We start from the raw sequence: 15,828 nt of genomic DNA on the forward strand, positions 1-15,828 counted from the left end.
AACCATAAGTAAAACTCTCCAAATTCTACAAAACAACTAAGGAGCAATGACACTCAAAAATCCCACACCAAATCCCACTCCTATATTCCCAATCGAAACCAGTATTCTGATCAGCTTCCTCTTCACCTTCACCACCATATTCACCATTTGTTGTTGTCTTGGAATACCTTTCTCTTTGGAGGTCCATACAATGAGTTGCCAATAAAGCTTGAAGGATTAAAACTTTGTAATTGGGTGTTCGTTGGAACTCTTCCTGACAGGTTGGTGTAGGACAAGTTCAAGTAACTCAAGAAAGTTAAATTGGACATACTTGGAGGAAGTTTTTCTCCTATCTTCATGAGTTGTTGAATCCAGATTGAAAGCTGCAGAGACACAATAAGTGCCTGTCCAGGGAGAAGCTGGTAATACTTTATAATAGAAATAAAGTCACCGTTACAATATTTGAGTTGTCATTTTGTGTATGTAATGCTTTTCCAATCTAACGAGAATTACAATATTACAATGTTAAAGTAATGTAATGGTCATTACATCACAAATTTTAATAAAAAATGTAATTTAAATAATAATAATTAAATCAAATCAAATAAATTTAATACACATATATTTACTTTCACTAAGATATTTTTGTTAATTTACTACATGCTTTATTACACATTCACACAAAATAAAACAAAATAATTTTGAGTTCAATATTCTTTAATATTGTAATCAATTTCCAAAACAAACATAACCATTACTAATATTTACTATTACAATTAACATTCCATTACAACAAACCAAACACCATTTTATATTTTAAAATATAAAAATACTAAAAGACATGAGTAGTATGTAACATGTCCTTGTTATTATATCGCTATTAATGTAATTATGTATCGAGTCTCATATAATTTGAAAAAAATAACTTTTAAGAAATATTATTAACCAATCATAGAACGCCACCTATAAATAATATTAGACACTAATAGCAATACTCTTTAAAATAAAATATAATTACTAAATAATACAATTACTATTTTAATAATTACATTACCTAGTAACTACACAATTATTTCCAAACACACCTCAAATATTTATTATTTAGCAAAAAAAATAAAATAAAGGTTTATGGATTATTGTCTCCACAATTAAGATGTTGTCCTTTTCATGAACTAACTATAGTTCATATTTTTTAATATTATGAAGAAAAACAAATGTGTTTATAATCTTTAAAAATGTATTATTACATGAAAGTCAACATTACATTACAAAAAGTGGACAATGTATACGAGTATAATTATTAAATAATAATAAAAATTAAAGATGGTAAGAGCGCGTGGGGCCCACGGCGTGATTGAGTGTTCCCTTAACTTCGTCATCCCCTTAACATCCGACCACCCCCTTTTGATGGCACTCACTATATATGCAAATGCTCATAAATTTAATAATAAATTAAATAAATTTAAAAATTAAATAAAACCAAAAATGCAGATTCTTCTCATCTGCATCATCTAATTCCCCTGAATTTTAATTTTGTATATTTGTCTTCTCTGTACAATTTTATAGTGTAATTCTCAAGATTTGATCTTTTTCTTGCCAACAAATCAATATGTCAAAACTCATCCCTTAATCTGTAAGAATGCTTTTTTCTTTTTAATAATTGAATTTTAATTCTGGGGTTTTCCCAATGTTTGTTGTGATTTTGTTTTCTTCCTTTATGGCCAATTTCTTTTGATGTAGAAGACAAAAAAAGAGAGATTTTTTGATCTGTAAGAAAAAACCCATTTGCATTTTTATGATAAACAACAATTTGTGGCTGTAATCTTTAGTTTTCTTAATTGATTTGTTTTAATAATGTAGGTATTTGGGATAAAGAGGCTTGAATTCTGTTGAATACCTTAAAAGATTTGTTTCTCTTTGGATAATTGGAAGAGGGAGATGCTAAAATGGCTATTATAAGATTATAAAGCTGTTTCATGGTTTGGTTTTGAATGAATGGAGAGGCTGGAGACTTTTACCCAGCAAGATAATCCTGGTCCAACTGATGTTTCAGGTATTTGCTTTATGATAAATTAAAGGTTATATTTATTGATCAAACAATGATTTTATATCCCAAATAAATGTGAATTATGGAAATGAATGCTCTTGTTTAGCTTTCTTTTGGTGTTTGTGTGTTCTCTAGTATATAGCTCTTATTTATGTTAGCATGATATGATTGATGTATTCCCTCTGGATGTTAAAGGGTTTTTCATATTGTTTGTGGCTGTACATTTTTGCTGTTATGGCAGAAAATGTATGTGCAGTGAGTGAATTGAAATTTAACATGTTACATTTGTAGGATCAGTTGCGTGCCTGTATGATCTCTTATGTTCAGAAACAGAATGTTGGAAGTACCACAATGATCAATCGGCATTTTCTGGTACTTTGATCCTCATAGCAATTTTTATTAGACAATTTCTAGTTTTTGGTTTTCAAACTTGTTGTTTCCTCTTTTCAGTTAGAATAACAAAGATCATTCGTTAGTTGAGGTAGAATTCAGAGGGTTTATGTTATTGCCATGAATAAGTAACAAAATTATAAACATTTGATAAGGTTCATGGGGTGGTATTTGAGTCTGTTCGAGTCTTTCCAGAGTTCGAGTCGCAATATAATAAAAGTTCGCTAAAAGACTATACCAAATGAATTAAGATTCTGAAGTAAATGGAATAACAGGAAGGATCAATCATTTGATAAAACCTAACATTTGCTCTCTTTTGGGTGTTTTATCATAATGATGATGTCTCCTTATACTCTTCGGATTGTATTATTTAAGAATGTTAAAGCAATCGCCGGATCACTTCTGATTTCTATCATCCTTTACAGGTACACAACAAAGGATGGAAAATTTCTTGCAACAAGATGGAAATCAACTTTGTGCAGATTGCGGTACCCCAGATCCAAAATGGGTGTAAGTTTCATATAATTGATCTTTTGTGTCTCTTTTAGGCTAAATAGATTACTACTTGACGACGGGTTTTTATTGTGCTCCCGTTTTCAGTTTACCTGTTGCTTTGAGTATGTACTGAATTATGATGACTTATAAGAAACTGTTAAGTATCTTGACATTTTTTTCTACTAAAAAACAACATATATTAAATATATTAATTACATGAAGCCTAATTAATCAAGTTACTGTTTTCTAACTATTTGTTTGAAAATTGAGATGTTATGTTACATAATCATCATTGCCATTTCAAAATTTTGGTATTTTGTTGGAAGGGATACTGTTGATTATAAAAATGTAATGGAAACTTGAACTAAGGTATCTCTTGCAGTGATTCAACCAATGATACCAAAAATTGTTATGCTCAAATTTTTACTTTTGCTTTGATTGATTGTGTATCAGATCCTTAAATTTTGGAGTACTCATTTGTATCAAGTGCTCTGGAGTACATCGAAGCCTTGGTGTTCATATAACAAAGGTATGGCTCTTATCATACTTTTACTTTGATTGATTGTGTATCAGATTCTTAGATTATGCTTACTATAATCTTGAGAGTTATAAAGAGGCCTCAAGAGTGACCACTGTATTAGTCTTAGATTAGTTTAGAATCAACATGTGAAGCTTTTAAGTGATAATTATTAGTTACCTATAATCATTTGGGTTTGTTAAATACCGATTTTCTTGGGGTATTTTTCCGTTGGAAATAAAATGGTCTAAGTTTTTAACCCGGACTTTGAGGGTTGAGTAGATCATTTCATTTTGTTAATACTTTTTTATTTGAAAGCAATGGTGGTTGGGCCATATTTAGTATCATCTTGCTAGTTATTCAAGTGAAACTCTAAGGCATAGCAATGTAAAACAAAATCCCAAATCACTTTTTTTCATCATAGATTAGGTCAGTCTCTTGTAGCTATAATTGTTTTTTTACAATTTAGAAGGGGTTACCTTATGATTTGATCCAAATTTTATGTTAGGTTCTATCAGTGAAGCTAGATGAATGGAATGCTGAAGAAGTGGGCAATTTAGTTTCCTTGGGAGGAAACACTGCAATCAACAATGTATATGAAGCTTGCATGCCTGAGAATTTTAGGAAACCGAAATCTGATTCCTCTCCCGAGGAGCGTTCTGAGTTTATTAGGTAAATCAAATAAATTAGTTGTCATAACTAAAACAACGACATTTGTTTTAGAAACATAACGGTTTTCTAAGAAAAATGTAATTCTTTGAATACTCAGGAAAAAATACGAGCTGCAACAATTTTTGACCACTGCTGATCGCATGTCCTGTCCCTTTATTCCTTCTGATAAGAAATCATCAGCCTCATCAAATAACTCACCAGGCACCGGTTCTCTTGGCCAAGAAAAGAAACATTACGACAAACAGGCCACTAGACATCGTATCGGACATGCATTTCGTAACAGCTGGGGGAGAAGAGACGACTTTAAGGCCACTAAGAAATATAACTCGTCATCGGTAATGACTTATTTAGTACTTCATATATTTGGTTATTTTAGCTCTTTGCATGGATGCAGTTTTAGTCCTTGGTTTTTGTTAGCTAAGAAAAACAACTTTTCTACCAATCTTTTCTTTGTGAATAGTTAGGTGTATTTTGGCATCGAAACATAATAGAGATACACCCCGCTCGTATTGAACTATGGGTGCAAAATACTTTCAAATTCTAAGGAAAAAAAATAAGAGATAGTCTTCAGTTAATCATATTCTTGGTCTTAGAGAGCATAATACCTTTTACTGTTTTTCATTAATATGTATAGGAAAGCATATGTGTTGGTTTAGAATGATTTCTTTTCGGGGAAACATAAAGAAGAGAAGCAAGAAAATGTTTGCATGAAATATTTCTTTGAATTTTTAGCATAATATAGCAAGAGATCTTACTGTCCCAGTTATATTTATAGGCAGGTATGGTTGAATTTGTTGGATTGATTAAGGTGAATGTGGTGAAAGGCACCAACCTAGCGATTCGAGATGTGATGACTAGTGATCCTTATGTCATCCTTGCGCTTGGTCACCAAGTGAGGCCCTTTCCCTTCACTAATTTCTTTTGTATAGAAATAATGTTCCAAATTTTGTTATACATAATTTTGTTCTTCTTCTTAATAATGATTGTTGCAGTCGGTGAAGACGCGAGTTATAAAGAACAACCTTAATCCAGTCTGGAATGAAAGTCTCATGCTGTCAATTCCTGAACAAATTCCTCCTCTTAAAGTGGTAAGTTTTTATAATTATTAAATCTCAAATTTCAGTAACTCATTTAATAAATGTGAACCATTTTTATTAATTTGCTTGCAATCTATGGATACTATTAGAATGCGGAAGTGTATGGTTGAGGAAGTAGGTTTAGGTGAGTGTATGGTATAAGGCGTATGGGGTTCCATCTCAAAACCAATTAGCAATAGGAGGAATAGCTCATGCATCTTATATTTGGTATTTAGTTTCTACACATTATCAATGTGGCACTCTCTAACATTCACCCTCAAGATGGTGGCTATTTTTTTTACTCACCAATCTTACATGACTCGATCACAAGTGGCTCTTTTGGCTCACAGTAGCTCTTTTTGGCTCACTATCCCCGAATCACAAGCGGTTCCTTTTGGCTCGTCTTTTTGGATCTGTTAGTCGTTAGAATTTTAGTTTGGCTCTGATACCATGTTAAAATGCAAAAGTGTGTGAGTGTGTTGTATAAGGTACATGGGGTTCCATCTCAAAACCAATTGGCAATGAGAGGAGTAGTCCATACATCTAATGTATGGTATTTAATTTTCACGCATTATCAATGTGGGACTCTCTAACAGATACTAAACCATTTTTCTTTTACTTTCTCAAAGTAAGTTGTGGACTAGGCTTTTATTTTTATTTTTGTATGGTTAAATGCAGCTAGTCTATGACAAGGATAAATTCAAGACCGACGATTTCATGGGCGAGGCTGAGATTGACATTCAACCTCTGGTTACTGCTGCTAAAGCCTATGAGAACTCAACGATCGATGAGTCAACACAGCTCGGAAAATGGATAGCTAGCAAAGACAACACCCTAGTTAAAGATGGGGTCATCTACCTAACAGACGGCAAAGTAAAGCAAGAAATTAGTCTCCGGCTGCAGAATGTTGAGAGGGGTGTACTGGAGATTGAGCTTGAATGTCTTCCTCTTACTCAATAGCTTTACCCGAACGGTTAAACGCCTCTCAACTATCATTGTAATTATGACTATGACTAGCAGGAGGGAAGTTGATATTCATACCCTGCAAAGTGTTAATACATATTTATTTTTCATTGTACATTGGTGTAGTAATTTGTTTCATCTATGGAATATGATTTCTATGAAACTTCACTAGAAGATTTGTAGATTAATTTTATTTGTTGTCTGTTTATGTAATAAATTTTAAATTTTTAATTATGTAGAGCTCAAACAAACCAGTCAGCCAAAAAAATTATCTTTGGTGTGTTATTTGTTATAGTTAGACATAGTTCAAGTTTTACCAAACTTGAACTAGAGAAAATACTTGTCAAAATGAATGTTCAACAAAGGAACTAAGATTTACTCTTAGCAAAAGCGGTTTCTACCTTAAATGTTAGAACAAATGAAATAGTTCAAAGTTGATCAATAGTGTTGTAAAAGTAGATTTGTACCTTTTTTTTTTTTGTTAATTCAGTACTTACAACACGTGTATATTAGTTTATAAGTGCTTCTCTATTCTTTAAAAAACATCATTGCACTTTTAGTAGGTATGTCACATCTTTTTATTTATTTTAAGGGGTCGTTTAGTAGGTTGTATAAAAATTGTATTGTATTAAATAACAAATAGCACTACATTTAAATAAAATATTATATTGTATTAATTATTACGATCATAAATTTTAATACAATATGAATTGTATTATTTAATACATAACAAATGATCTGTATTAACTTGTATTATAATATTTACAAAGAATTCAGGATTGGACACCCTGCCCCAGATTCTAGACCCAAACTTGGACGAGAACCCTGAACCCTGGACCTCGACCCCGACCTCGGACCCAAATCCTTGTTGGAATTTATTTTACCAGGATCTTAGATCTACTCACAAGTATGTTGTTTAACACCTTAAATATGAACTTTCTAAAACGATAAATTAAACACATATAAAGTTAAGAAAACCTTATATTGATGCAGCGGAATTAATGTCTCCTTCCACTCAGATCTCTAACCCTTGTATCCTTTCTGTCGCAGAGTATTATCAAGATCTGAGCCCGAATGTCCTTCTTTGAGTTTGATCCTTCACAGTCTTCCAATCTATGATTGAGTTACTGTGGGCACTTACTCTTTCACTAGGGTTCGAAATTTATGAAGAGAAAAGAGAAGAGGGTTTCGGCCAGGTATAGAAAGTAGGGAAGGCTCAGTTTTTCTGAAGAGAGAAATTTCTGTCAGAAGATGTTATTGAAAACTTGTGATTTGACTGAGCCATCACTTTCTATTTATAGGCAACTACTAGGTTTAGGTTAGGAATTATTTGGCATTAAAATAATGAAAATATTAATTTGAAATCCCACAATAAGTGGCCGACCATGGTGTAGTTTATGGGCCCCACTTGATTTTGGAGTTTTAACAAATTTTATTTATATTTTCTCAAAAATGCCAATTTTCCAATTCTAACCTTTTAAATGCCAAAACTAATTATTTAATAACTAAAATAGATTATTAAGTAATATTATCATTTAATTTAATTATTAACTAGACATATAAAGTCCATTAATAAATAAATAAACTTAGAATCTCTTTTCTTTACAATTTCACCCCTGCTTAGTGAAAATTCATAAATTAGACATATTCTAACTTTAGAATTATAATTGATCAATCACGAATCAATTAATGAGTCTTACAAGCAGAATGTTCTCAACTAGAATGGGGACCATGGATCTATATGCTGAGCTTCCAATAAGTGAACCAAATTTACCAAGTAAATTCCTACTTATTAATTCTTCGTTGAATCCACTCTTAGAACTTAGAATTGCACTCTCAGACTTATATAGAGCATATTATATGTTTCACGATATCAATATGCTATCTCATTTAACCATTGTTATAATCTTATTGTGATTTGAAGATCCTCTATATAGATGATTTACATCGAGATGGGATAATTTTACCGTTCTCACCCCTCAATGTATTTTGCCCCTTAAAACACTTAGCTACCTGTAAATGGTGTTTAGTGATCTAATAATTAGTCAGTTAAACAAGAGCTCATCCATTTACTTCTATTTGCTAAGCTCGAAGGGAATCATCACTTGACTTCTATACACCATTAGAAGATATAGATTCCATATTTATGTTCAGCACTCCCACTCAATCATACTATCATGTTCCCAAAATATACGTATCACCCTGACCCAAAAGTAGGCTTAACTAATAAATCAAAGAACATGAATAGCACTCCTGAGTTGAGCCTAAGCATAGCAGGATTTAGATTCTTTTAATCTTAAGATCAACTACTGATATTGACTTGGAAAGATATATAACGGTAAGTTTGTAATATCTTAACTTAGTTGCAATATCGGTCCAGTCCAATGTATACTCCATACATTCGAAACTAGTATACTTTACTAATGTCCTGGAAAGAACATAACACTTACTCCAAGTGTAAGTACACATCATCGCTGATTATCACATTAGTGTAAATCCAATAACACTGATGAAACAGGGACCAAGACTTTTGATTCATATGATCACAATCGCATTCCACTGTGTTGACGATACTGTAATTGTGAATAAACATATGATCTGGATTTAACTGATTCTGTGTGTAAAAGTAATAAACATATTAAACCACTAGCATGTAAAATTCATGCAAACATCAATCACTTCAAATTTCTTATATTGATAACTAATCAGATTGTAAAGAGTTTTATTTAGGGCATAAAACTCAACAATTCTAAACTCCAAACCTAGCCTTAGACTTCAAACCCCGAACCCTAAACTTGGATCCAAGATCCCGACCCGGACCCTAAGTCAGCCCCAAACCCCAAACCATTTTAAAGAAATTAATGTAAGTGCTTTAACATATTGATGATTTTTAATTTTATTTCCAATTTAACATAGTGATAATCGACCATAAATGTATAAGTATGGAACCTCTTCACAATAAAATGAATAAAAAGAGACAAAAAAAAAATAGCAACACCACTCCGTTAGGGAGTAGGGACCAATATTTCTAAATATACAACTTTTTGTGACTGGTAAAATTTGAACTAATGATCTCATAATTTATTTACAAGATATGGTCAACCACCAGTTTACTCCATCAATTACATATTATACAGTAGATTTGTAGCTGTCTATACAAAATTAGTTAACATTGATAAGAATATAGAATTGGTCTTTAATATAAAGATTTTGCTAGTTAGTTAGCAAAGAATATATAGTTATTGGTGCAAAGTCCCAATAATAACTCAACCAAAATAATAGTGGAGTGTTATTACATCTTCTAATATTTTTTTTTTAAATTGTTTTTTATAGCTTATAGTTACAATATTATTTATGTAAATTTTTTTCATTTTAAAACATTTTAAATTATTTATAAAAATGATAGTGTGAATATAAAAATTATTATATATTATAACATATATTTTTTAGTATAAAAATTAATAAAAAATAAGGCTAATTAGTAATTTTTCCTCCCGAACTTTGACATATACTAAATCATGCTCCCTGAATTTTTTTAGCCATTAAAAATTCCCCTTGAACTATTGAGATTGTTAAATTTAAGGACTTTTATCTAATTTTATTTAATTTTACTATTTTAGGTACTAAATCATGCTCCCCAAACTTTGATATTTACTAAATCATACCCCTCAAATTTTTATATATATTAAATCATGCCCCCTGAATTTTTATCCATATTAAAATTTTTTTTGTTAAAATTAGATAAAAGTCCTTAAATTTAACAATCTTAATAGTTCATAGAGTATTTTTAACGGCCAAAAAAATTCATAAACATAATTTAGTACGTGTCAAAGTTGGAGAGTTAATTAGCAAAAAAAAAAAAATATATATATAATAATAATTAAAGGTTGACGTAGAATTAAAAAAAAAAAGTCAAATTAGTAAACCGCGTGTTGTGGGGGTTTCAATATAAGACAACTCAGCTAGTGTCCGATGCTGACGTCATCACTTTACAACAAACACAATATTCTCTTTTTTCTCTTCTCATAAGTATCTTTTCAACCCAATTTAACCCAAAAACCATCATCAATTCACTCTTGTTTCTTCACTTTCTTTTCTTTCTCAAATCTGGGTGCCATGTCAGATTCCGGGAAAATCCTCCAAATCCCGGAAAACCCACCCTCTTTCTTCAATCGTTCTCTAACCATGTCATCATCATCTTCAACAACCGTTCAGCAGAATAATAATAAGCCTAATAATAACAACAGCTTCAACCGCACAAGCTCCTTCAAGAAACTCATCACCTCGGTAGTCGAACCAAAAGTGAAGAAGCTGAAAAACATATTCTTAGAAGCCATCAAAACTACGTCGTCTTCGTATTCCAACGAAGAAGCAGAGAAATCAATAGGACCTCGTTTGGCCGGAACAGAGGATCGAATAGTGGTGTACTTGACGAGCTTAAGAGGAGTTAGAAGGACTTACGAGGACTGTTACGCGGTGAGGATGATCTTCGGTGGGTTTCGGGTTTGGGTGGACGAGCGTGACGTGTCCATGGACTCTGCGTATAGGAAAGAGTTGCAGACCCTTTTGAAGAGGAAACCCAGTTTGCCTCAGGTTTTCATAAGAGGCAACTACGTTGGTGGTGCTGACGTCATCAAACAACTCTTTGAAACTGGCCAATTGGCCCAAACTCTTAAGGTATATCTTATCTTATGTTATCTTTTTATTTATCACGATAATGTGGAGAAGTTTATGATGAAAAATGTGTATTGTTACACTTTTCTTATTTAGAAAATTTAGTATGAACTATAAAAGCTTAGAAAATTAGAATTACCAACAAATTATATTTGTAAACTAAGAAACTTAGAAAATTTTAGATTCTTTAAATTGTAATTAATCTAGAAACTTGTAGTATTAACCTTAGCTTACTATTTTTTCATACTATCATCTTCAAACCATTGTCATTTATTAAATCATTAACTACTCATCAACGTCACTACTTCACTATTTTACCACAACAAACCATCAAACACATAATCCATACTAAAAAAATCATGTATAAATGTATGAAAAATGTCTTCGTTCTCGATGGAATTGAGCTCACTAAAGTGAGTGTTACCAGTCAAGTACTCACGTGGTGTCATTTGGTTCGAATTTATATTTTTTGCTGGGCTAGTATACATTTTTGCACCTTTAAGGAAATACATTTCCTTTATCTCTATTATCATTGGATTATGATTGCATTAATCTAATGATTGTTAATTACCATAAGCAAATTTACATCAAAACGAACTTTAGGTGGAATGACTATTAAGAAAAATTGAATAAATAAAGGAAGAAAGTTCACTAATGAAACATGAAAACAAAATTAACAAATTTTCAATGCATATTAATCTTTGCTCGGCCATTGTTATTCCTGTTCTTATTACCTATTCTTTTGTTTTTATTACTCCCAACCAAACGTATATTTAAGGATTTTCGGGTTCGAGAAGCAGTAGGGTTTGTGTGTGAGAGTTGTGCGGATATGAGGTTTGTGCCGTGCTGGAATTGCAGTGGAAGTAGGAAAGTGTTCGATGAAGATCAAGGATCGCTCAGTCGTTGCTTAGAGTGTAATGAAAATGGCTTGATTCGATGCCCTCGTTGCTCTTCTTCTTCAGTTAATGTATAATGCTCAATCAAACTGAGCATCATCAAATTATCTCTTTTCTTCCCATTTTTGGTAATAATGTAAATATTTTTAGTATTGTAATGATTATTTTGTATGGTGAATAGTGAGTTTATTTATTAATTTCATTGCCCTTAACTGATGTTCTTCACTAGTATTGTGTTCAAATCTTATACACTTCCATATATTTCAAAAGGAAAAGACAGTACAGAGTAAAGACTTCTCATGTTTATCTTTTCCTTTTGAACTAACTGTTTAGTTAGGGAACAAGGATTTAAAACTTGGGTCACTTCTCTTATCCATGTTTTTATGTGCTATTTATTATTATTCATTGGATTCCAGTCAATGTGGTTTTTTTTTTATATCTATTTATATGGTCCTGTTTTGGGTAGCTGGTGAGATTAATCTACTTTTCAGTTTTATCAGCCTTTTGTTGAATGACATTACTAACTATCATTGAGAACAATTTTTGAATTGATGATATTTAATTTCAGTCGGTGGTTAGGTCATTGCATAACTAAGTTTTAATGTATTTATTTGTCAATAAATTTGGTTTAGTGTAGTGTTAGCAAGCAATAATCATACAACAAAGTTCTGGTGCAGAATTAACATGTCATACATTCATTAACAATTCATCTTTAACTATTCTTGAGTTTAATTTATGCAATTATATGAAGACTCTGCTCAAAATGACCCATGACTCATCATATGTCACCAGGTCCCATGGTAATAAGATTTTTTATGCAAAACCAATTTTTCTGGTTATAAATATTCCAACTCCAGAATAGACTTCTTTGTTTTCTACTATTATTATCTGTGGTTAGAAAAATTCTTTAGATATTATTACATTCATCCAAAACAAAATCCCAAATAAAAAATCACAAAGACTAAGACATACACAAATATCTAAATCGGTAACTTTATTACATTAACTTGTTTTTCTTAAAAAAAAAAAAAACTAATAAAGATTTTTATCTCCTAAATTTTGATTTGTATCAAATTATATTGAGATTGTTGGATTTAAGGACTTTTATCCAATTTTAGTAAGAGAAGTCTAACATAAATGAAAGTTCAAGGAATATGATTTGGTACACATTAAAGTTTGAAGAACATAATTTAATAGATTTTAAAGTTTAAGGAATATAATTTAGTATATGGACAATCATTGAATTAGTAAAATTAAATGAAATTAGACAAAAAAATTGGGTAAATACCATTTTAGACCTTGTGTTTTGCAAAAATTATAGATTGGACCCTGTGTTTTGTTAAATGACAAAATGGACCTTGTATTTTCTAAAATAGTAAAAATAGGACCCTGAGCTTAATTTTTAACAACTTTTTTTTTAGTATAACGAACTTAAAGACAATGCTTAATACGAACAGATACAAAAAATATAAACAGTTTTGTCATAGCACTTTTAGATCGGATTATAATTAAATTTTATTTTGACAAAAAGTCAATTTAGGGTCCTATTTGTACTATTTTGGAAAATACAGGGTCCATTTTGTCATTTAACAAAACACAAGGTCTAATTTGTAACTTTTGCAAAACAGAAGGTCCAAAATGGTATTTACCCAAAAAAATTTAAGGGAAAAAAATAGAAAAATACAAAAAAGGAAAAAAATTACAAAAATACTTTGGGCCGGCCCATTAAACATTTATACAGTCCACATACAAATATTTACAAAAATACCACATGCACTAAGCCTTCAGCTGTACAGAGCGAACCATGAAGATGAAAATACGCGCGTTTCAAAACTGCAAAACAACCAAAATGAAACCAAAACGAGAAAAATACAACTATTAATTCAATTGATCTAATTCAAATAAAACTGATGAAAAAGCACAATGACCACAACTATATTAAATTGAATTAAGTGTTGTGGTTTTTCAAGTTGATTTACAGTTGCATCATTATTTTATATTAGTTTAATTAAATTGTTTGCAAGAATTTATTTTGGAAATAAGAAAAGGAGAAAACACTTTGAGAAATAGTTAGTTTCTGAAATAAATTTAAACGTTTCTTAATAGTTTCATTTTAGTTTTATTATAGTTTATTAACAGCAATAAAATAAATAAAAATGACAAAAGCAGGAATCAGAACAGGAAATATAAGACTTGAACAAAGGGAAGAAAATAGAAGTAAGTTTCTACTCTATTTCATAACAGAATCAAACCAGTTTCAATATCGTTGCCTTGCACTAATAACAATTTCAAAATCACAGGAAAAAAAGACATTCCATTCCTAGTCTTCTGCAATGGACAATTTGATGATCGAATGAATTATGAAAATTATGAAGCTAGTGGACATTACATTTCAGTCAATTGTAACTATGAAGAATTACAACGGAAGCTGAAAGAGGTCCTGGAATGCAACTAAAAAAATACTATTTTGCAACAATAAATATAAATTATAAATAAACAAGTATACAAACTATAATAAAACTATAAAAAAAAACTAAAAACAAACTGACAAGCAGAAACAACTCTACGAATATAAACTACAAACATCTAAATCGAATTGTTACCTAAAAAAGAACAGCAAACAACTATACCTAATAATATTCCCAAAACACATCATACATAAACATATTAAACTATTAAAAAACTAGAAAAAAAAAAAAACTAAAACCCACTGATTAGAGACACTAAAACAAAAACAAATGTTTTAAAATATCTAAAAAAAAAAACTAGAAACACAAACAGAACATAAAACACAACAAAAATGAAACGAAAGTAATAAGAAACAAACTAAAATGCCAAACCCAAGAACAAAATAAAATTGATTAAACAAAATTAAAGTCCTAAAAATCCAAAGAAAACCAAACGGAATTTTAAAATGAAAAACCTAAAATATCACAAACCAGAAAAAACCAAAACGATAAAATGGAAATACAAGAAAATGTTTAAAATGGGGGGAAACGAAAATGAAACCGAAAACAAACCTCAGTTCGAACAGCAGCACCAACATTATTGTTTTTCCCATAAACATCTTCAGCCATTTTTTCTTGCACAAGGACCTTTGTTTTCTTCTTAGGAGGAGCTCTCCCACGCTTCGTTAATGGAGGAGCAAAATCAGAGTCTTCCTCCTCAATAAAAGGACGTTCTCCCTTAGCTTTATTAGCTAGTGATTTCAAACCCATTTTGAATTTTTTTTTTGAACAGGGGAAGGAGATGCAGAAGAACGGGTCACATCTATTTTATATAAAGATTGGGAAACAAAAAGAAAGAGAGAAAAAGGTTATGGGATGGTTTAGTGGGAGTTGAAAAAATTTTGAAGAACAAAAATGAGAGGGAAAATTGTTGAGGAATCGTGGGGAGTTTTTTTTTTTTTTTTTGTTGGGGTAACCGATAAAGGTTAAAATAACAAGGGTAACAAAAGTTACACAAAAAGTGGGGAGGTTTCTTTCATCCAAGAAAGTTCATTGTCTATCCTAAAGGCATGCTTAGCCAATCTATGAGCCTCAACAATAAAGTTGATGCACATGAGAAAGAGATGCCCCAGGAAAACTAGACAATAAAACTTTAATATCTGAAAAGGTAACCCCCAGTTCATGCAAATACATTGTCTGACCCTCCAAAGTTGAGACCAAAGAAAATTCATCAGAAAGACCCTCTCCACGAGAAGTCCCACATCTTGAGCCCAACGCAAATCTACTACTAACGCAACTGTTTCTGTCTGGAAAATTAAAAAAAGAACCTTAATATAAAAAAAAACTTCAAAACTGAGAGTTGTCATTTACGCCCCACTAGTATAGCACCTACAAAATAAAAAGGAAAAATTAATAACATAATAAATATTTAATAAAATATGAAATTTCTCTTACAAATAAAACAAAAAAAAAAATATGAAATTTTATATAAATAGTCACATAGAATTCTCTGATGTAAATACTAAAACTTATTTATTCTCATCTTCATTGCTGACGTGAATACACTACATTTAATGTGTTATTATTACACCAAATTGACCTTACAAAATAAAACTAGCCATATAATAATTTTACAAAACCAAAGAATTATCCATGTTAGCCTTACAAAACT

At 31.0% G+C, this 15,828-nt stretch overlaps 2 protein-coding genes across 6 annotated transcripts; both read left to right on the forward strand.

Annotated features, from left to right (window-relative positions):
* The first annotated feature begins 1,303 nt into the window (after nt 1-1,303).
* LOC115708348 (probable ADP-ribosylation factor GTPase-activating protein AGD11) lies at nt 1,304-6,373 on the forward strand. 5 transcript variants are annotated; one of them, XM_030636588.2, is made up of 10 exons: nt 1,304-1,612; nt 1,840-2,032; nt 2,318-2,398; nt 2,842-2,926; nt 3,365-3,440; nt 3,937-4,100; nt 4,198-4,435; nt 4,876-4,992; nt 5,093-5,188; nt 5,855-6,373. In XM_030636588.2, exons 2-10 carry the CDS (start codon nt 1,975-1,977, stop codon nt 6,134-6,136), a joined length of 1,197 nt encoding a protein of 398 aa, XP_030492448.1. In that variant the 5' UTR covers nt 1,304-1,612; nt 1,840-1,974; the 3' UTR covers nt 6,137-6,373. The 5 variants fall into 5 exon arrangements, with proteins under 5 accessions (XP_030492448.1, XP_060964556.1, XP_030492451.1 ...); XM_061108573.1 differs by having other exon boundaries at nt 1,381-1,748; nt 2,324-2,398; XM_030636590.2 differs by having other exon boundaries at nt 1,397-1,612; nt 2,324-2,398.
* Nucleotides 6,374-10,094: 3,721 nt separating this feature from the next.
* Nucleotides 10,095-11,937, forward strand: LOC115708350 (uncharacterized protein At5g39865). Its single transcript, XM_030636598.2, has 2 exons — nt 10,095-10,816; nt 11,592-11,937. The coding sequence occupies exons 1-2, from the start codon at nt 10,256-10,258 to the stop codon at nt 11,784-11,786; spliced, it is 756 nt and encodes a 251-aa protein (XP_030492458.2). The 5' UTR covers nt 10,095-10,255; the 3' UTR covers nt 11,787-11,937.
* The last annotated feature ends 3,891 nt before the right edge of the window (nt 11,938-15,828 follow it).

This window comes from Cannabis sativa, chromosome 1, assembly GCF_029168945.1.
Source record: "Cannabis sativa cultivar Pink pepper isolate KNU-18-1 chromosome 1, ASM2916894v1, whole genome shotgun sequence".
In the NCBI taxonomy this organism is placed as follows: Eukaryota; Viridiplantae; Streptophyta; class Magnoliopsida; order Rosales; family Cannabaceae; genus Cannabis; species Cannabis sativa.

Excerpts from the sequence above, each read along its gene's own strand:
- LOC115708350 (XM_030636598.2), top strand. The coding sequence starts at position 10,256 with ATGTCAGATTCCGGGAAAATCCTCCAAATCCCGGAAAACCCACCCTCT. Across the intron at positions 10,817-11,591 it reads AATTGGCCCAAACTCTTAAG|GATTTTCGGGTTCGAGAAGC; the intron begins GTATATCTTATC and ends CGTATATTTAAG.
- LOC115708348 (XM_030636588.2), top strand. The coding sequence starts at position 1,975 with ATGGAGAGGCTGGAGACTTTTACCCAGCAAGATAATCCTGGTCCAACT. Across the intron at positions 2,927-3,364 it reads ACCCCAGATCCAAAATGGGT|ATCCTTAAATTTTGGAGTAC; the intron begins GTAAGTTTCATA and ends ATTGTGTATCAG. Across the intron at positions 4,993-5,092 it reads TCCTTGCGCTTGGTCACCAA|TCGGTGAAGACGCGAGTTAT; the intron begins GTGAGGCCCTTT and ends TGATTGTTGCAG.